The 22,064-nt window shown below is 34.7% G+C and overlaps 1 protein-coding gene across 3 annotated transcripts in view; it reads left to right on the forward strand.

The window, feature by feature from the left end:
- The window catches only part of QSER1 (glutamine and serine rich 1), a 78,604-nt gene extending 59,867 nt beyond the window's left edge, over window positions 1–18,737 (forward strand). Inside the window, exons 6-12 of one of the 3 annotated variants that reach the window (XM_081239134.1) lie at window positions 547–680; window positions 2,055–2,272; window positions 7,073–7,210; window positions 9,468–9,565; window positions 11,813–11,965; window positions 13,437–13,532; window positions 14,829–18,737. In XM_081239134.1, coding sequence (XP_081095260.1) covers window positions 547–680; window positions 2,055–2,272; window positions 7,073–7,210; window positions 9,468–9,565; window positions 11,813–11,965; window positions 13,437–13,532; window positions 14,829–14,969 — 978 coding nt within the window. In that variant the 3' untranslated portion in view covers window positions 14,970–18,737. The remainder of the gene's footprint in view (window positions 1–546; window positions 681–2,054; window positions 2,273–7,072; window positions 7,211–9,467; window positions 9,566–11,812; window positions 11,966–13,436; window positions 13,533–14,828) is intronic. The other 2 variants (XM_081239133.1, XM_081239135.1) reach the window with 2 other exon arrangements.
- Window positions 18,738–22,064: the final 3,327 nt, after the last annotated feature.

The following is a 22,064-nucleotide window of genomic DNA, read 5'->3' on the forward strand; positions in this document are numbered from 1 at the left end:
AATACAGAATGATGTAAATTTAAATGTATTGTTTAAGTATTGTGTAATGTATGTATATTGAGCATTTCTGAGATAAAATATTAAAATTGAACTACAGAGTATATGATACCGATTTTAAAATAAAATTAATGTCTAAATACCAGCTACTTAAATTGCTTAACTTTTTATTTTTTAAATAAAGGAAAGGAATTAGTGTTAGTCTGTGAAGAATTCAGATGGACTCAGAGACTCTTATATTGATTGTTCTGCCAGTCAAATACCCTGATTTACCAAGAAGACTTACAGAATTATTTTCTACCTAAGTAGTTGTTTAATAGCACTGAGTAAGTGAGCATCTGATGATCAGCCAAATAAGATTGCATCTATATATGGGCTTGCAGTTAAGAGTGAGGCTGGAATCATTTTTATTGAGGGTACAATTAGCCTGACCAGAGCTGCATTTTGAAAAACTTGAAGGATGGCTCTATGACAGTCTATCAAGACAACAAAGTAATATTTTATGTACAGAATGTACAATTATGTAATTCAAAGTGTTTCTTTCCTTAGTACCTTGGATATTTTGGAGATGCAAAGAGTAAATACAAAAGGATATATGTGAAGTTCATTGAAAACACTAACAAAAAGGAGTATGTCAGAGTGTGTTCCAAAAAGCCAAGAAATAAGTCTTCACAGACTATCAGGTATTTATTATTTTATGTAATATGTTTGTAGTAATTATTGGAAGGCTTATTATTGGCAATGTCTTGTACAAAGAATTAAATCAATTAAAGAGGCTGATTTTTTTTTTCCATTTGTACAAGTCTGAAAATTCAGTGCCTGATGTAATAAGTGATTCTTTTTGAAGTAATGAGACAGGAACTGTAAAGTCCATGGCTATCATGGTGGGATGGGTACCCTTTTCTCCCTGAATCCTTTTGGTGTCACCCTAGTATAGTGAAAAAAAATGGATTTACAGTCTAAAGGCTTGAATCCATCTTTTTGTGACCTAGATTAAGATAACCTTTCTAGGGACTTCCCTGGTGGGCCAGTGGTTAAGACTCCATGCTTCCACTGCAGAGGGCCTGGGTTTGATCCCTGGTCGGGGAACTAAGATCCCACATGCGGTGTAACCAAAAAAAAAAGAAGAAAGAAAAAAAGATAACCTTTCTAAGCCCTCTTTTTTATCCATAAATAAAGTGAAAATAACAACAGAATGTCAAATTTAAAATGAAAAAAAAATTGACCCTGTACATTACAAGTACAGTAGAATTGTCATCATGTATTAATGTGACTCTGGGTTGTCTGGAGCGTGAATTTGGAAAACAGATGACCTAGCCACATTCCCTTTGATCTGTATGGGAAAGGGGGTGTGAACCTTGATATTCTCAATCTAGTGCTAGGAAGATCTAGTTTAATGAAGATTCCAACTTATTGGACACAGCCCACCTTATTTTTATGATGCAATTTTATCTACTCCCTCAAATCTCCAGAACTAGTATATAGCAAATCTTATTGAGGGGCTCTAGAACAGGTGCAGTTGGGATTCCACATCAAAACCTGGCACCACCAGAGCCTGCGAGAATTTCTGACGTGACTGTAAGTCCATTGATCATCTGCCGTGTACAGCCTCATAGTCAGGAAAATGAATTTACAAAGGGAAAAGAAGAGTGGAGGGAGAGAGAGAAATAGGGATGGAATTAATATAGTCCCTTATTAACTGAATATTGAATGTCAGTGGTTAAAGAGTATATTTCAAGAGACTTTTGGAGGAATCACCATTGGAGATGTGTAGGACTTAGACTTTATTTCGGAGATACTGGTGAGGTAAATAAACTTTTCTTCACCAGTGTTTCTCGGGTTTTTGTTTAATTTATTTTATTTTATTTTATTTATTTTTGGCTGCATCACATGGCATGTGGGATCTTAGTTCTCTGACCAGGGATCGAACCCGCACCCCCACCTACAGTGGAAGCGCAGAGTCTTAACCACTAGACCGCTGGGGAAATCCCTTGTCTAATTTATTTTAATTTGACAAGATTTCAGTGCGTTAATGAAATCTGTTTGTAACATTGCAGAACTGTTCAGGCTAAGCCAAGTAGTAGCAGTAAAACTTCTGATCCTCCAACACCAAAAACTACAACGACAAAAGCCCCTTCCATGAAACCCAAAGTTAAACAGCTAAAAGTAAAGGCTGAGCCACCACCAAAGAAAAGGAAGAAATGGAAAGAAGAATTTTCATCATCCCAATCTGACTCATCTCCCGAGATGCACTCTAGTAGTAGTGATGATGAGGGTGAGTTCTCCATGAAATGAATACCTTGATAACTTTAGATTATGTACATTAATGGGGAGGAGCAGTGACACTGACAATTCAAAATGTATTTACTTTTACTTAATTAGGGAATTTAGCTACCTAATTAAGTTCTGCTTAGGCATATATTTGCCCATGACTAAGCTAGATAACTGCCTTAGTTTCTCTTTTATAAAGTGAAAAGGTTGAAATAGATAGCAGTTATCATACTTTTTGACCTTAGAACCCTTCTACGCTGTTAAAAACTGTTGAAGACACCAAAGAGCATTTATGTAGGCTATATATATTGAAATTTACTTCATTAGAACTTAAACCTGAGATAGCTGTGAAACACAGAATATACCAGGAAACATTCCATCAGCCATCAAACTTGTTGTGTAATATATGCAAGAAATTTCTAGCAGTTCAGTAGTCCAGAGCAGAAGTAGGCAAACTACTGCTAGTGGGCCAAATCTGATCTGCAGCCTATTCTTGTAAATAAAGTTTTATTGGAACACTGGGATTCATTTACATGTTTTCATACAGTTACTTTCCCATTACAGTGACAGATTTGCGTAGTTACTACAGAGAGTATATGACCATTAAAGCCCCAAATATTTACCATCTGGCCCTTTACAGAAAAAGTTTGCTGACCCTTCTTCTAGAGCATACATTTGAAGGTAGTCAGGAAAAGACGAAAGGATGATGGAAGGCTGCATATGCCATGCTGAAGCTAAAAAGCTTGGGGTCCTGTAAGCAAAGGGGAGTCCTTGGAGGGATTTAAGCAAGGGGGCAACATGGTAAAATCTGATTTTGAATTACGTGACATCACAGTTCAGGTATAAATTGAAAGTCTGAACCTAAGTTTTGGCAGCAGGGATGGAGGAGAGAGGACACATTTGAGAAATTCAGGATGTAATCTTGGCAGAACTTGAAAGATGAATCGGGTGTTGGGGGCACTGTTGAGGTTGATGTCCAGGATGGTTTCTGACATTGTAAGTATCACTGCTTGGGAGCTGATCTTAGAGATTACTTGGATAGAAACAGAATTATAATAAAAACTCTTCAGTATGAAGTTTACTTTAAATGTATTATTTTTAAAAGCTACTTGTGAACTGTTGTTTAGAAGTAGGCACGTCGGAATTTATAAAGAAATTTAGTGCTTTGAGTATGTGTGGAAGGCATTATACGTAATTTCGCAGTTAGCATTGCTGCCTACTGTTCAGAGAAGTTTGGGTTCTGAATTTGCACTCAGTTATTTATACAGCTTCCTCAAATGACAATCAAGGTGAAAATTTTCTTTCATTGGTACCTTGAGTTACCACTAGGTGTCACTAACAGGCAAGCATTTTTAGTGCTTCTTAAAAAGAAGGCAAATATTGATAATAAACATAGATTTATAGGCTGGTGATTTTCAAGCTATTTGTTTCAAGACTTCTTTATAATCTTCAAATTTACTGAGGATTCCAAAACACTTTTTGTGTGTGTGTGTGGCCTGTATCTATGTATATCACCAAGTATCAGTTAAAACAGACAATTTTAAGATATTTTAAATAAACCCATTACATATTCACATAAGTTTTTTTTAAACAATTGTATTTAGTTAGAAGAATAGCATTTTCATATTTGCTTCTGTATTCAGTTTGTATATATATTATTTTGGTTAAAGTATATGAAGAATACCCAGCCTCACATTAGCTATGTAGTTAGGAAAGAGAGGAGTATTTTGATTACCTTTTCAGATAATGATGAATATTTTTCTTTGATACTCAAAGGATTTTATTTGATAAACTTGACAAGTGGTAGCTTCTTCAACTTTTCATGCTTGTTACATTAAAATCTATTGGTTTGTTTTACCCTTTGAGGTATCTTTCATCCATGAATGATTTTATAACATTTTTTGGTAATGTGAAAATATCTGTTAGCTCATTGATGTACATAGTCTATTTCATTGTTTTTCCACATTTTAAAATGTGGTAAAATATATATAACATAAAACTTGCCATTTTTAAGTGTACGATTCAGCAGCATTAATTATATTCACACTGTTGCTCAGCTGTCACAGCTATTTCCAAAACTTCCTGATCACCCCAAACAGAAACTTTGTAACCATTAGGCAATAACTCCTCATTCTCCCTTTCCCCCAGCTGCTGGGAATCTCTAACCTATTTTGTGTCCATGAATTTGCCTACTCTACATATCTCATATAAGCGTGGCTTATTTCACTTAGCATAATGCTTTTAAGGTTCATCCATGTTACATAGCATATATTAGAACTTACTAGTTTTTATGACTGAATACAATTCCACTGTAAGTTTATCCATTGTATGTTCTTGTTTATCTTTTTATCTATTGATGGACACTTGGGTTGCTTCCACATTTTGGCTGTTGTAAATAATGCTGCAGTGAACATTGGCATATAAATATCTGTTTATGTTCTTGTTTTCAATTATTTATATACCTAAGAGTGGAATTGCTGAGTCATATAATGATATGTTTAGCTTTTTGAGGAACTGCCAAACTTTTTCCAGTGGTTGCACCATTTTACATTCCCACTAGCAATGCATAGGGTTCCAATTTCTTCACATCCTCACCAATACTTGTTATATTTTGTTTTTTGATTATAGCTATTCTAGTAGGTGTGAAGTAGTAATCTCATTGTGGTTTTGATTTGTATTTCCCTAATGACTAATGATGTTGAACATCTTTTCAGTTGCTTGCTAGCTATTTGCTTATCTTCTTTGGAGAAATGTCTATTCAGATCCTTTGCCCAGTTCATGTCTCCTTTTGTTCTTGAGTTGTAGGAGTTCTTTATATATTATAGATGTTAAACCCTTATTAGACATATGATTTGAAAACATTTTCTCCCATTCTGTAGATACTTCAGTTTTTTGTGTTTTTTGTTTTTTGCGGTACGCGGGCCTCTCACTGTTGTGGCCTCTCCCGTTGCGGAGCACAGGCTCCAGACACGCAGGCTCAGCGGCCATGGCTCACGGGCCCAGCCGCTCCGCGACACGTGGGATCTTCCCGGACCGGGGCACGAACCCGTGTCCCCTGCATCGGCAGGTGGACTCTCAACCACTACACCACCAGGGAAGCCCTTTTTTTTTTTTTTTAGTATATGTGCTGCTGAAGTGAGCACAGTATTTCATTTTTTTGATAGTGTCCTTTGATGCACAAAAGTCTGAAATTCTCATGAAGCCAAATTTATCTATTTTTTTTCATTGCTCATGTTTTTGGTGTCATATTTAGAATCCATTGCAAATCCAAGATCATGAAGATTTATCCTTGTATTTTCTTCTAAGAGTCTTATGGTTTTAGTTCTTACATTTACATCATACATTTTTGCAGTATCAAAGAAATGACATTTTAAATATCAACACTGATCTCATCAATGAAATCTTTAAGTATTGGAACGTTGTCAGGTTCACAGTAGTGGAAACAAGTTTTCCGGAATTCTAATTTTCACTTGAAACCTCAAATTTTATCATTGGCAACAAATGTCAGTTGTTTTCCTTGCAGTGACAGGTTCACTTCGTTAAGAAAATGTCTGCCAAATACCCAAGTCTGAATAGGCATAGTGTATCTGTCAGTCATTTTTTTCAAATAAAATTGGTATCCCAATGGGGGAAAAGGTGGCTGGTTCATCTTGTAATTCAAACAATTACATGGATGCTTTTCTTGGAGAAAACTGTCATACTTCATAGCAGAAATGCTTTATATGTACCTCTCATTTCATCCCACAGAATTTTAAGACATTTACTCAAGAGTAGAGATTTAATACAATTAATTATTACTGCTTCATCAAGGATTATTCTTAAGGGAAATTGTTTTTTTTTTTTCCTTCAAATTCATGGCAGTTAGATGACAGTCATGGCAAAGTATATGGCTACTAGTACAGTTCGGTGTCACTGCCTCAATTCAGGCTAGGTAAGGCCCCAGCAGTTTTACCCAACATTCCTTTTACAAATGTCAACAGAGTGAAAAAGGTATATAACATCTTAATATTATTAAGAAAACAGTTTGACATCAGAGACCCCTGAAATGGTTATGGGGGGAGACCCCGAGGGGTCCGTGGAACAAAGTCTAAGAACCCCTGTTAAAGGCCGTGATAATAGTTCTGTACTTGAACGAAAAGAGTAAAAATTCAGACACACCTCTAATCTTGCAGTTCTTGCCATTGAATTTGAGTGAAATTTTCTTTATGCACAGGCTATGTTTACATTAAAATTTTTTCTTAGTATGTGTTGACTCTAGACCAGAATTTTACAGTAATTTAAGTGTAGAAGTAAAAAGAGATATGTATATATTAACTCATACATTAGGTGTTTTATGGTTTCTTTACTAATTAAATACTGTAGAGAAACCATCAGTTTTGAAGTAGCACGACCTGGCAGCAAATGTCTGGTAGGGCCAGGGGAGGAGAAACAGGTTCCTATGGGGCAGATGTTTCCAAATGCTGGGCTGGTGTTGGGCTTCAGAGGCACCTGGGAACTTTTTAAAAAGTATAACACTTAAGCTTCATCACCATTACCACCATTACCACCCCAGATTCTGTTTTAATAAGTCCAGCAATCTGGTTTTTTTGTTTTGTTTTAAAAGCTCTCCAGTGATTGTGATGTGCAAAACCACCTTTGAGAATCTCTCACCCAGGGTGTGTTTAAAGGCAGAGTGGGAGAACCTTGAATTTGAAGAAATTTTATCTACAACCTTTTATCTGCTTATAGACACTTGCTATAGAGCAGAGTGTTTTTAAAGTTGTCAGGAAGGAGTATTTAATATTTCATCTTTTCTCCCTCCCAGAATTTAATCCTCCAGCTCCCTTTGTTACTCGTTTTTTGAACACAAGAGCAATGAAGGAAACCTTTAAGAGTTACATGGAATTGCTTGTTAGCATTGCTTTGGATCCTGACACAATGCAAGCCTTAGAGAAGAGCAACGGTACAGTCTGCTAAGTAGTACTTTCTTGGTAGTACTTTCTGGATCTTTTTTATTCTGCTCTGTTAGTTACATGTTTAATATGTGGTTTTTGTATATGTTGTCAGTTAACCAACTGTTGATATATTTATTCTATAAAATGGGGTCATAGCTTTTCATGAATTGTTTGAATATATGAACAATTTTATATTGAATATATTTTTATTGATTTCTACTCATGAGAATATTATGTAACTACCCACTAGTTTCTTTCAATTCTAGAATCTTTATCATCCTCATAACATTTCACCAACTCGTCTGAGTTGCGTGGAAGGTCCAGATGTCAATATATTCTGTTTTCTAATAATTGGAAAGATAATAATGGTGTAAAGATTAAAATTGTATATTCGTATCCAGTAAAAGATACATCACAGAGTAATTATTTTCTAATCAATTAGTAGTAAAACAATAACAAAAACGCCATGGGTTATATTTATTAATATTATTCCTTTTTTACTCTTCCCTTAGTAACTTTTTCTTATGGTAGAGTAGGGATGAAATTGACATACGAAATAAACTGGTAATTTATATATCTAATGTTGCTCACTAACATTTACCCTTCAGCTACTATAGCATTCACCAGGGACAACTAGAAGAGAGAATAAAAGGATTAATGAGTCAGTTTCCATTATCCTTCTATCAAAATGAGTTGAACAAGTGTAAGATCAAAAAGATAGTAACAATGAATAATCAGTAACAATATACTTCAACAGCAATGCCTAATAATGTATATTGTTTTATTATTTCCACATACTTTGACATACATTATTCTACATGAATCCCAGAACAACTTAGACAGCCATTTTTTGGGTGAAGACAATGATGCTCAAAAAGGTTAAGTGACTTGCTTAAGAGCCCACAACTTGCAAGTAGCAGAGAAAGGATTAAATCCAAGGTCTTCTAATTTCTAGTCTTGCTTTTTTGACTATATAATCAGAGGCAGTAATTCATACATCAGCTATTGTAGAGCTGGAAGAGACGTTAGAGAAGATATTAAATGTGTTTCCTAAAGTTACAGAACAAGTTAGTGGTAGAAGAGCCACAATCAAAACCCCAAATTAATTCCCTAGGTCAGCATTTTGCCAGTAAACGTTTTCTCTCTCAATCAAAACTCCTTGCATGATAAAATATGCGTTTCTTAGTAGTGATCATTTCTGGGTGGTTGTATTTTAAATGATTTTTTTCTATTGCTTATCATTTTTTTAAAATTTTTTCTCCATTTAAAATGAGGGATGAAAAATTTAATGGTTATATTTAAAAATAATACACAAATGTTTAAAACTTATTTGTGTGAAATGTAAATTTTTGTAATATTTGAATAGATTTAATCACTGCTAGAAAGATAAAAAGAAAGCTATCAGGTGTGTTGTGGTGATCTTAGAAAGCATTCCTTACTGAGGACTTTTTCTTCAATTTGAGGAAAGTGTTCTTTTGCTGGTCTCTGTGCTTGTGTTTATTCTCCAATTATAAAGAGTCATTTTATTTAGCTATGAAAGTAGTAACCAGATTCTGAGGGTTATATATACATTTTCAGAAAGGTCATTAAAGCTAATTAGTATTGTAAAATGTTGTTATGCTGATAAATTAAGAAATAGTTTAGTAACCTAAAATATTTAATACAGCACTAAAAGTAATTAACTTATACTCTGAAAGTGTTTCTCTTAAAAGAGCTTAAAGTTTCAGAAGGGTAAAAAAGAAATCATAATCTTTGGGTAAGAAACCTTCATCATACTTTTACTCTCCGCTTTTCTCAAATAACTATTTTGACTCTTCCCTTGTGTATTTGAAACTGGATTTTGACTATTTTTCTTTGCCCCAAACTATAGTGAATTAAGAATATCATACTCAGTATTTTATTAAAAATTTTAATGTTAAATTTATGTTTTGGAATACTGTTATTGTTCACATGGTAAATGAGGTCTGAAGAGATTAGGCACTTTGCCCACTGGTTGATCAATTCTGGTGGCATAGATGGGGTTAAAACCCAGGACTTTAGATTCTGTCATCACACTATGCTACTCCTTTCTCACTTAGCTATTGTAAACCTATTTTTTCAAGGTAACTTTTGTTCAAAAAGCTTCATGTGCAATATTTTTAAATCAATACTTTACATAATCAGTGAATTTAATGTCAATCTATTGTTTTAAGGAAAAGCTGTATTTCTAACAAGTTTTTTTGTTGATAGTTTATCCTGTCACAATAAATTTTTATCTTGTTTTAGATGAGCTACTTTTGCCTCATATGAAAAAAATAGATAGCATGCTGAATGATAACCGAAAGAGACTCCTTTTGAATCTTCATTTGGATCAGTCATTCAAGGTATTTCCGTCAGGTGGTTTATTAGCAAACTCAGTGGCAATCACAGTCTTAGATATAATAGGAAAGAAAATTTTGGGAAGTCATTCTCAGTTTTATAAGATTTTTCCACCCAACAAAAATTTGATTTTTATTCATTATGAGTCTTGTCTGAGCTTGTTTTTTTATTTTATTAAGTATATTCTTAGTGTTAATCATCTGCTTTGCTCTGCTTAAGTTCATTTTTCAGGTTTTTATATTCATCTCGTATTCCTTATATATAATTATTTCCAAATGTTTTCAAAAATACTTCCTTTAAACTACTGTATTCCAATCCTGTTTTTCTTTTAAACCTCTTTAAAAATTTCACATTTCATATATACTTAAAATTGGCTTTAGCACAGTTATCAAAATTCCCTTTACTTGCCTGCATTACTCAGTATCTAGGGAAAAATTGATCCTCACCTAATCGTAGGAGGTATATACGTCTGTTAATGTATCTTGGCACTATAAATTGGTTTTTGGTGTTACCAGAAATAGAGAACAAAAAACTAATCTAAACTCAGAAAATATATCATAGAAGCTACTTAGTAGTCAAAAATTTCCTGCCTTTTCTTATTCAAAGTATAACATGTGGGCTTCCCTGGTGGCGCAGTGGTTGAGAGTCCGCCTGCCGATGCAGGGGACACGGGTTTGTGCCCTGGTCCAGGAAGATCCCACATGCCGCGGAGCGGCTGGGCCCGTGAGCCATGGCCGCTGAGCCTGTGCGTCCGCAACGGTGAGAGGCCCGCGTACCGCAAAAAGAAAATAAACAAACAAACAAACAAACAAATAAATAAATAAAATAAAGCCACCGGGGCTTCCCGGGTGGTCCAGTGGTAAAGAATCCACCTTAGAATTCAGGGGAGCCGGGTTCGATCCCTGGTCAGGGAACTAAGATCCCACGTGCTGCGGGGCAACTGAGCCCATGCACCACAACTGCTGAGCTCATGAGCCTCAACTAGAGAGCCTGTGTGCCGCAAACTGCAGAGTCCACGCCCTGGAGCCTGCATGCCACAACTAGAGAGAGAAGCCTGCACACCTCAGTGGAGATCCCGCGTGCCGCAACTAAGACCTGACATAGCCAAAAATAAATAAATTAAACTAATAAATAATAAATAAATCTTAAAAAAAGAAAAATAAAGCCACCACTTGGAATTTAATAGACTCAGTAGAAAAGTTTTTGTTTTTTTTTTTTGTTTTTTTTTTTTGCGTTACGCGGGCCTCTCACCGTTGCGGCCTCTCCCGTTGCGGAGCACAGGCTCTGGACGCGCAGGCTCAGCAGCCATGGCTCACGGGCCCAATCGCCCCGCGGCATGTGGGATCTTCCTGGACTGGGGCACGAACCCATGTCCCCTGCATCGGCAGGCGGACTCTCAACCACTGCACCACCAGGGAAGCCCTCAGTAGATATTTAAATCTTATGCAATAGTTTATGGTGAACAACTGAAAAATTCATTTTCATATTCTTGTTTTCACAGAAAAAAACACAAAATTTCTAATTTTGAAATTATAGTTATTTAATATAACTATAAATGATAATAGTGATGTCTATGATAGATAGTTTTCATTTATAGCAATTTGCATTTCAAAGCCAAAATGTGCACACAGTATTAAAAGTTAGAATGAAGCTAGAAACAAATAGCTCACTATGGTAGGAAATGCCAAAAATTCTATTATTTCTGTTAATGAAACAGCTCACTCCTACACTTTTATTTAAAAAATTAAGTTGTTTTCAAATGCACTGTTTGAGGGGTCACAATACCAGGTGCTTGGGAACCTATATAGCGTTTGGAAGAGAGTGGCCTTGAAGGTTGAAACTGTTTATAAACAGTTGAAGCTTACAAATGTCCTTCTTTCCCCTGCCTTGAAGCCAGAGAGGCATTACTCGTCTTACTCATTCGGGAGTCCCCATAGTGTCACATCCTGTTGCTTAAGTCAGGTCATAAGTTTGGCCCAGATCCAGGGGATGGGGAAATAGGTTCCACATCTTGATGGGAGGAGCTACAGAGAATTTGTGGCCATGTTTAACACCCCACATATGTTTGTGTATGTATGTATAGATTGTATATATTTACCGCACCCCATCAGTACCCCCCCACATATATTTTTTGTGTATATGTACATGTATGAATATATTTCTATTTTTAAAAATAAGTTTTGAATAGCTGGAAGTAGTTGAGATCACTTTTCTTCTGATGTCAGTTATTTTTGCTTTATTTTATTTTAAAGAATGCCTTGGAAAGTTTTCCTGAACTAACAATAATTACTCGAGACTCTAAAACAAAAAGTGGGGGATCTGCTATTTCTAAAATCAAAATGAATGGCAAAGCTTATAATAAAAAAACTCTAAGAACTTCTAAAACAACTACTAAATCTGCACAAGTAAGTATATATTGATTGATGTAATTATACATTTTCTAGTTGTCAATATAAATCCTACTTCAAACATTGAAACAAGCAAATATTTTACTCTGTTGTTAAATGTGAAGTGTTTTCAGGTAAGAATGAACAGCTCTGGCCTACAGAATAGGGACTCGTTCTTACTCTTTGTTTTTCACCGTATCTGGTATATGGTGAGTGCTCACAAATTTTCTAAATAAGACTATCAATCATCCCATGCTTATAATTATATATATATATATATATATATATTTTTTTTTTTTTTTGCGGTATGCGGGCCTCTCACTGTTGTGGCCTCTCCCGTTGCGGAGCACAGGCTCCGGACGCGCAGGCCCAGCGGCCACGGCTCACGGGCCCAGTCGCTCCGCGGCATATGGGATCCTCCCAGACCGGGGCACGAACCCGTATCCCCTGCATCGGCAGGCGGACTCTCAACCACTGCGCCACCAGGGAGGCCCTATAATTATATTTTTAATATTTTTGTGTGTCACTGGGTACAAATGCATACAGATAAGTGGATGTGCACATATTCCATAAGATTCAATGTTCCATATCTGTAAAATTATTAAAATTGGAATTCATTTATTTTCAAACATAGTCTAAATTATTGCCTTTTCAGAAAGCAGTTTAGCAACATATCAGTTCCCCATCAAAAATGTGTTTTGTAGAATCATTCACAAATGCATAAAACCATATGCCTTTGCTCATTGTAGAATTAGTTGTAAGAACAATTCCAGTTACATATCACCAGCGTGAGACTAAATAAATAAAGAGCCACCCAGATAATGTAATATTATGTACTTTTTAAAAAGAAGAGATAGATTCATTCATTCTTTCAATTAAAAAATTTGGTACCTGTAGTATACCAAATACAGTTTTGAGTACTAGGAATACAACAGCGAAAAATGGTCCAAAATCCTGCCCTCATATAATTTCTGTTGGGAGGGTGGTGCTTAATAAATAGAAAGATATTCAAGTTTTACTTTGGTTAAAGAAAATGTTATAAAAAATAAAATTGCAAAACAATATATATAGTATGATTCCCTTCCCATTACAAAATTAGTGTTATTGATATATGTTATACATATGGAAGCATGCACATGGAAGAATATGTGACATACTGTTAACCTTGTTTACCTCTGAGGCAAGAATTATAGAATTCTTTTACCTTGTAAGTCATCTTCTATGTTTACTGTTTAAATTTTTTGTAATGTTTAACTTTTTTGAAATAGTGTATATTTATATTCAGGAAAAAGAATAAAGATTTTAAAATACAATTTAAAATCTTATTTTGAATAAGTCTCTTGTCCATATTAATACATATTAATATCTAGCCATATAAGTCATTTTTAAGATTTCCATTGAGACTTTTGGTCTAGTATTTTCATAAAAGTATTCTTAGTTCAGATGCTCCATGAAATAAATGTATCTATAAACTCTTTTCTTTTTATAGGAGTTTGCCGTTGATCCAGAGAAAATACAGTTGTATTCTTTGTATCATTCACTCCATCATTATAAATATCATGTTTATCTCATATGTAAAGATGAGGTAATTACTTTTTCGTTTACTTAAAAAAGAAATGTATGTTTTTCTGAACTTTAAGAAGACTGTAGCTGTAGCATTTATATATATAATTTTTAAAGATTACACTGCAGTTACACTTATTACAAAATATTGATTATATTCCCTGTGTTGTACAATATATCCCTGTAGCCTGTCTTACACCCAGCAGTTTGTACCTCTCACTCCCCAGCCCCTATATTGCCCCTCCCACCTCCCACTGGTAACCACTAGTTTGTTCTCTGTATCTGTGAGTCTGCTTCTTTTTTGTTGTATGCACTAGTTAGCTACAGTATTTTTTAATGTTTTAAAGAGAATTGTTAAAAATTGTTTTAAAAAATGTGTCTATACTCTAAGCGTTGTGCTCAGATTAATCTGAGGCTCACCAGCACATAGGAGCTGTAAGTGGTAATGTTTTTAAGCTGTTACGTTGCTTTACGTTGCCATAATAAATGGCACTTGCTTTACGTTGCCATAATAAATGGCACTTTATTGCATTTTCTTCTCTCATAATGTATAATGATCCTGCTTTAATTAACTCACGTTAGTCACTGCTTTGAATATTTTGCTGTCCTCCTTATCTGTAGAATGGCCTTATCCCAGTTAATTGCAGAGAAAATGGGAGTTTTGTCCCTTGGCATGAAGAAATGATAGTCAAAAATTTAATTGTAACTTTTTTTTTTAATTGTAACTTTTAAGTATCAATTTAAGTTGCTCAGAAATTATGTATGACCATAATAACACTTGGTGGCTAGGATGTAAGGATTAATCTCAGAGGTTAAATGGTTGTAGACAGTAAGCTTTTTTGACAAGCATTATCAGTTTTTTAATTCAAAAGGGTTAAGTTGGCTCAAGGTTGTACAATCATGTGTTTGATAATGGTCTGGTATGGAAAGACGTTCATAAATCTAACCTCTGTCTAGCAAAGGAGAAAGTAAAGATGGTCATGTAAAGTATGTTGGCTATTTTTACAATGCCCTGAAACGCAGAACTTACCCCAAAATTTGTCATTCGGCTTTTAACACAAATGGAAGTAATTGAGAAAGTTTGAACCACTTTTCCTAGCCTTCCTCCCTGCCCCCATGTAGTCAAAAATGATAGGATTAGACCACCCAAATTTATATGAAATAGTCATTCTCCGTGGATGGAATTTTTTTTAAAAATCTGTACTTGTAGGTGAATTTATAAATCCTCTTTTCATTCAGGATATAGAAACAGTAAGCCCTCATGAAGAGCTTATAAAGTGATAAGTATAAACCAATTTGGTATTTCTTTTTATTTTAGATTTCTTCTGTGCAGAAAAAAAATGAAGATTTAGGACAGGAAGAAATTGTCCAACTTTGTATGAAAAATGTAAAATGGGTGGAAGACCTATTTGAAAAATTTGGAGAACTTCTAAATCATGTACAGCAGAAATGTTCCTAACATTTTCACAAAAATTCCATCTATTTTCTAGCACTAATAAGACGGCAGAGGCGGGTGGTCAAAGGGGGTCTAGGGGCCTCAGATAATTGAATGTCAAGCAGTGGTCTCCTGCAAGCATGCCTGCTTTGATCATGAACTTGCATCCTGGTCTCTGCTAAAGGACAGTGGTGCTGCCAAGGAAGTCAGTCCTTTGGAAATGGACCTAAAATCCCACCACGTTTTTATCCTAATGAATGATTTTTCTACTTTGTAAACCATTGGGTAACTGAGTTTTATTTTCAGAAATGTTTTTTGACAAATGATGAAGCATGCACTAAATATAATTTTTCTTTATTGCTAGAGAGATAACACTTAAGTAACATGATTATTTTTTCCTGACTCCGACTAAACACCAGAATGAAAGAGAGGTGGCAGAAAACGTATGTTAATATTCATGTCTGACCACAAAATGGAAAGTATTGTACATTATGTAAACATATCTGGTGTGATGTGACATTCTGTATGAGAACATCATCGGTTTAAAATGTAAAATTCAGAAACTGCATTCTGGTTTATGAACTCCTTTTACTCTTAACATGTTCAGGAAACTGGATGTGGAATTGGTGCAATTCTATGACTGTTTTTTGTGTCAAATTATATGGTGATGAAAAAACAATGACATACTATTTTCCCTATCTCAAAGAAAAGTATTTTCCTTTATACTGTTTTTCCTTTGGAAAAATTTTCAATTGTACGTTTTAGTTCACTAATAGTTGTATTTTTCACAAGGAAAGTGTTGTGGTTATAATTATGTTTGATGTATCTGTACTACACTTTTCATTATTTTTCAGTAAATCTTATTTAGTTATATATTGAATTTCTATTGTGAATTCTATCTTGAGGTAACCATTTTTGTTTATACAGATTTGCTTCAGTGTTATCCAGAATATGCATTCAGTACTAGAATTAGTTTAGCTTTATAAATGGGGTTGTGTTAGACACTGCAGGAATTTTCTAATTCATGAAAATAAATTTCTTAGTAAACTAGCACTTGGTTAACTGATTTGTCGAAGTAAAAATTAACCACATTATACAGTTTGAAGAATAAAATTTATAATTAGACTACATGCAGTGTTAAACACAGCTTACCCAACTCTTAGAACTGGAAGTGGTAGAGCCCTCCTTTTGGTGCCTTTCCAACCTTTATATATGCTATTGTAGCTCTCTTTAGTTTGATAGCTAGTGTTTCTTCAAGTAGTTTAGCTGAGACCATGAATGTATTAGGTTCAACATGACCTTGTGTTTTATTTGTGTTTGCCAACAGGATGCCTTATTTGTTTGAGAAAAAGATTTACTAGTGTCCTTCTAAATGATCTCCTTTTTTACGATTCTAAAGAAGTTGTTAATCATCATACTTTTGTTTATTTTACCACCATTTAGTGCCTTAAGTAAGTCCTATCAAGAAAGCAGTGTTACTGCTCAATGCCCAAATAAGACGTGCTTATGTGGATATTGCTATTGTCTTGATTTTGAGTTAACAGGCCAACTTCTTACACTTAAAACCTTGGTAAACTGGCAAAGAATTAAAAGTAACAGGTGACTTGATTTGAGGATAAACATTGTAGCATTGGGTGAAAAATGAGTATTTGAGTTAAGCTTACATATTTATTTCTGATGGTTATCTTATTGAAAGCAATAATCCTTAATCCAACAATCCTTGTACCTGCCATTAGACAAGATAATCATGGAAATTTCTCTCAAGGATTAAATGTTCCATTTCTGAAAGTCTTTTGAAAACCTGTTTAGGCAGCTTATTTTGAAAACAAAAGCAACCTATTAGATTCATTTTGCCTAACTAACTCAAATGAGAGAATATCAGCAGTGAGAGCATCATAAAATTAATTTTGCTAAGTGGAGAAGAGTAGGAAGCAGCCATATTTCTTTCTGATATTGACTCTGGACAGAATTGGTTTCTTTCATTTCCAAAGTGCAGAAGTAGATAACTACATCTCCTAACGTAGTGTTGTAAGTATACACCTTTACGTTATTTCCCCCAACTTACTTCCCTGAATCATTGATGGTTTAAACATTTTTAAAAGCCATCCTGCACTTAGGTAACTCTTGAAGTACACGTTTGAAATCACTAGCCACATTTCCTTCATGATAAGACCCATGGAAAACAGAGACCTTTCCTGTTTCCTGTAGAAAATAACCCATTTCCTTTTCAACTGCAGTTGCCCTTCCAGCTGTTTGCAGTTGTATTCATATTAGTCAAATCAGAGGCCAAGTGTGTGATACTGCCTGGAGGAGAGCCAGTTGCTTTGCACCATCTTCTGTCATTTGATCCATATAGCATAGGCGAAGACATCAAACTCAGGCCTTAGTGACGTGGGACTATTAGTATGACATCCATACTTGAGTCCTTTCTTTGTACGAAGTTGAATAAATACCTAGGTGGTTAGCATTCACATTCCTTGCCAGGGAGTTTGAAATGTATAATATAGGAATAACCTTAGGTTGAGATGGAGTTCAAGAGATAAAGCACATGTTGCTACAACCCAGGAAAACCTGTTTAAGAAAGATTGGATTTTCCTACCTACAGAAACCTAGAAACGATTTACTCCTTAAAAAAATCACTTTGTATTGGTATTTACTTCTAGTTCAGATTAGTGGTTAGAGAAAAGGGGCCTCCTTATTCCCATTTCATGATGACCCAGTTTCTACTTAATTGATCTTCTAATGAAGTCATGAATTTATAATGATTAATGAATTATAGTAAACAATAGAAACTGCCCATTTTTCTATTATACTATCAGATAGAAAACATAGATGAGATGGAAAAATCTAAAATTAAAATGGCCTAGAAAATATTCAGATTACCTTTAACTTTCTAAATTTCTTTTAATTTCTAAAACAGTGAAAATTATAGATGACTCACATCATTACTGTTTTCAAAGTCTCACTTTCCTTTTAGTATACATATTTATTTTTGTTAAAGCAGCTATTTTCCAACCTGTGATTTTGGAGATATACCCATAAAGCTAATATGGCAGCAGGGTTATTGAATCAGCTTTGGGTCCCAGAAGTTGCTTCAGATGTGCATGTTGTGAATTTAATTGTATCTATAAAATACAATTTTGTTTTAAACTGTAGTTCCATCTGTTTCTCAGAAATACTTTTCAAAGTGTGAAATATCCCAGGATAACTGCTTCTGTGTCAATTACACTTGACACATAACTGCACAAGTGAACAATGTACACTATTGATTGTACATTAACTTACACGTACGACTTTTGGCACCTGTGTTCACAAATGCATGTTTTGGCAAATCACTGTTATTTATAAGTGACAATAATTGAAGTTAAGGATACAAAGAAACCTGCATTTGTAGTCCAGAGTTTTAAGTGGTCCATAATACAATGTATGGAAATGTGAAAGACAATTTTGTATATTTGTTTGTTACTAACTCAGATCATTAAAATGGAAACAATTTTTTAAACAACAAGATCAGAATGTTTTGGGGTTTGGTTTTTTTATTTTTAAGAATTGAAAACTGAGGTATTATCCATGCATCTCATGTTGCAGATTCAACATACATTATAGAGTCCTAAGTAAAGTTATTAGGTACAAATGGTAAAGGGCCCACCCATCATTTTCTCAAATGATTAAGTCAATATTTGATGAATTATTCAGCTTCAGCTGACAATATGAGAAAGTATTTAGGAGTTTCTGTGTTAAGATACAACTCTTTTAGCCCTTTTCCTCCTATAAAGAAGTATACGTTCTATAATTTCTAATTTTTATTTGAAAATAATGCATAGCTAGAAGTAATTGTTGATATCCAGATACTTTTTATTATCTGTATAAACTGTTGAATAAGTAAAAAGGATTTTGTCTTGACTGATCCTTTAATTTTCAGAATAAGATTCTGCCTTTACTTTCATGTAATATTTTTAAATGTTAAGTATTTCAAGTAAAATTATTGTCAGCATATTTGCTAGGTTTTAGTTTTGATTATAAAAGCACTTTTCATTCCTTGATTTTTTTTACACAGTACAAAAATAAATCTTTAAGCAATGACCTCTATCAGAAATTTTTAAAATTCTGTAACATCTCTGCTTTATTCTCCACTGGCTGCTGAAATTGCTGTTCATTTTAGAAAATGGTCATCATTCATATATTTTAGAAAATAGTCATTATTCAAATTATACATATGGCAAACCTAAATAATAGTACTTATACTACACTGCTTTGTTAATGTCTTGTTACTATATGGTTCTTTTTATTAGCATTTTTTTAAAAATATACTTTGTATCTCAGAGAAGCTCTCTAAACTCAATTATTTAACGTGACCTTCTCAAGGAAGATGTGAAGGAGGATACTTCTACTCTTTGCTTTCCATGTGGAAATGTTTTTATTACCAGAAAAATAATACAACTACTCATTCCTGTACAAAAAAAGTCAGAGAATATGACAACTGTATTTTAAAAAGATATAAGTCACTCTCTACTAAGTCTTGACATCAGCCTAGAACATACTGTTAGTTCCCAGTATGGGATGGGTCACAAGACTTAAGCCTGTATGGATTGGCCCATTTCTGTGGTATGGCTTTAAGTAAAGTCCTAAATTTCAGAGACACCTATGTTCAAATGAAAATTGAAAAGCACATTCCTAAGTGAAATAGAAATTATCTGGATCATTGATCATTTTAGGTTACGTATGTATCTGTTCTTCAGTTAGCATGAATAATTTAGAACTGACTGGTTTCAAATAAAAGGAAGATACAATTACCTATTAGTCTATTGTTAAGCCTTATCTATTTGTGATGTTAATCAGGAGTCAAGAAATTGCTTTATAAGAATAGCTTATGTTTTATGTAATTTACCTATGATGTATATAGTTTATTGTTTTCTCTCAAATCAAATACAGATTTTCTGTTAATTTGGCTCCTTACAGTATTTAGAATAAGGCAACAATGAAAATCATTTAAGACATAGAGTTAAAAATAATGGACATGGTAGAAATTTTTCTTAAATTGCAGCCAAAATTATCTTTCTCCTGTCCTTCCTCTCTTCACAACTTTTCCATGGCTTTTCATTGCCTTTAGCCCAGACTCTGTCACAGTTTACAAAGTCCTCTAAGGAATCGTTCTTCTTTCCCCATTGTGGCCCAGCCTTAAGGAACGTGTGTTTTTTCTTGCCTTCAGGTTCCCTCTGCTGAACTATTCTTCATCTTTTGATCTTCAGATTTCACTTTAACATCACTTCTGTTTAATCAGACTAGGTTTTTTTTTTTTGAAGTATAATTGATTTACACTGTTGTTAATTTCTGCTGTACAGTAAAGTGCCTCAGTTATAGATACATATACATTCTTTTTTATATTCTTTTCCATTATGGTTTATCCCAGGACATTGAATATAGTTCCCTGTGCTACACAGTAGGACCTTGCCCATCCATTCAGCTTGTAATAGTTTGTATCTACTAACCCCAAACTCCTACTCTACCCCTCCCCCACTTCCCTCCCCCTTGGCAACCACAAGTCTGTTTTCTATGTCTGTGAGTCTGTTTCTGCTTTGTAGATAGGTTCATTTGTGTCGTACTCTAGATTCCACATATAAGTGATATCATATGGTATTTGTCTTTGTCTTTCTGACTTCACTTAGTTTGATAATCTCTAGTTGCATCTATGTTGATGCAAATGGCATTATTTCATTCTTTTTTATGGCTGAGTAGTGTTCTATTGTATATATGTACATCTTTATCCATTCATCTGCTGATGGACATTTAGGTTGCTTTCATGTCCTGGCTATTGTGAACGTTGGGGTGCACGTATCTTTTTGAATTATGGTTTTCCTCAGATACCTGCCCAGGAGTGGGATTGCTGGATCATAAGGTAGCTCTATTTTTAGTTTTTTAAGGAACCTCCATACTGTTTTCCATAGTGGCTGTACCAATTTACATTCTGACCAACAGTGTAGGAGGGTTCCCTTTTCTCCACACCCTCTCCAGCATTTATTGTTTGTAGATTTTTTGATGATGGCTATTCTGACTGGTGTGAGGTGATACCTCATTGTAGTTTTATTTGCATTTCTCTTAATAACAAGCGAGGTTGAGCGTCTTTTCATGTGCCTTTTGGCCATCTGTATGTCTTCTTTAGAGAAAAGTAATCAGACTAGGTTCTAACCCTCTGGACCAGATCATATGCCCTGTGATTCCTCTAATGTAGGATTTACCACACTGTTGTGGCTGCTTGGTCCTGTCGTCTGATGATAGGACCATGTGTGTTTTCCTCACCATTGTATTCCCAGCATCTAGTGCAGTATCCGTTCTCATTAAATATTTGATGAATAAATGGATATATGAAAGGAAATTTACAGGAAACATTAAAAAGGTAAAAACAGAAAAGTATACAATGAATTTTGCAATAAAGGTGTTCATGATCTTAGTGAGCAATAGTAATTGTGACATCAGAAGAAATGACAATATCAAGAGTTTGTATAATAGGAAAGTTGCTGGTATTTTATGAAAAAGTGAATGTAGCAGCCATGATTTTCTCCATTTTGCCCTCATGCAGAGAGAGCCCAGGGATGAGGACTTCACATTCCTCTGTCTTTGGGGCTTGAGACTCTCTAGACAGAATAACTAGGGAACAAAGTCCTGGTAAAAATAAATAAATGTTTCTGTTAGATGTACTCACTGTGAGCGAAATACTCTTGGGAGGAGGGTTCATTTCTTGGGGAGGGTCAGGGAAGGCTTCATGGAAGCAGTAATGATCAAGTGGAGCCTCAGAGTTTGGGAGGACTTCTAAACAGGGCTGGATGAAGAAGGCATAATAGTTTGTATTCAGGAGAATGGTTTTGTTTCAGTTCTGTCACTCAACTAGCTCTATCCTCAGGCACGTCATGTGAAGCCTAGTCTGGATGTTTTCTCATCCCGAAAGTAAGGTAAGAAAGTCTTCTAAAGCTGTTAATCTCTGAATCTGGATAGAGAGGCTGGAATGTTGGGAGAAATGCAAGGTGGTTCAGTTTGGCAGCACCAAAAGAGAGGGACAGCAGAATGGTAAGAATGGCCTTACTCCATTATTTACAATCCTTTACTAACTTGCAAGACTGTATC

The sequence above is a fragment of the Mesoplodon bidens genome (genome assembly GCF_964165515.1).
Source record: "Mesoplodon bidens genome assembly, chromosome: 7".
In the NCBI taxonomy this organism is placed as follows: Eukaryota; Metazoa; Chordata; class Mammalia; order Artiodactyla; family Ziphiidae; genus Mesoplodon; species Mesoplodon bidens.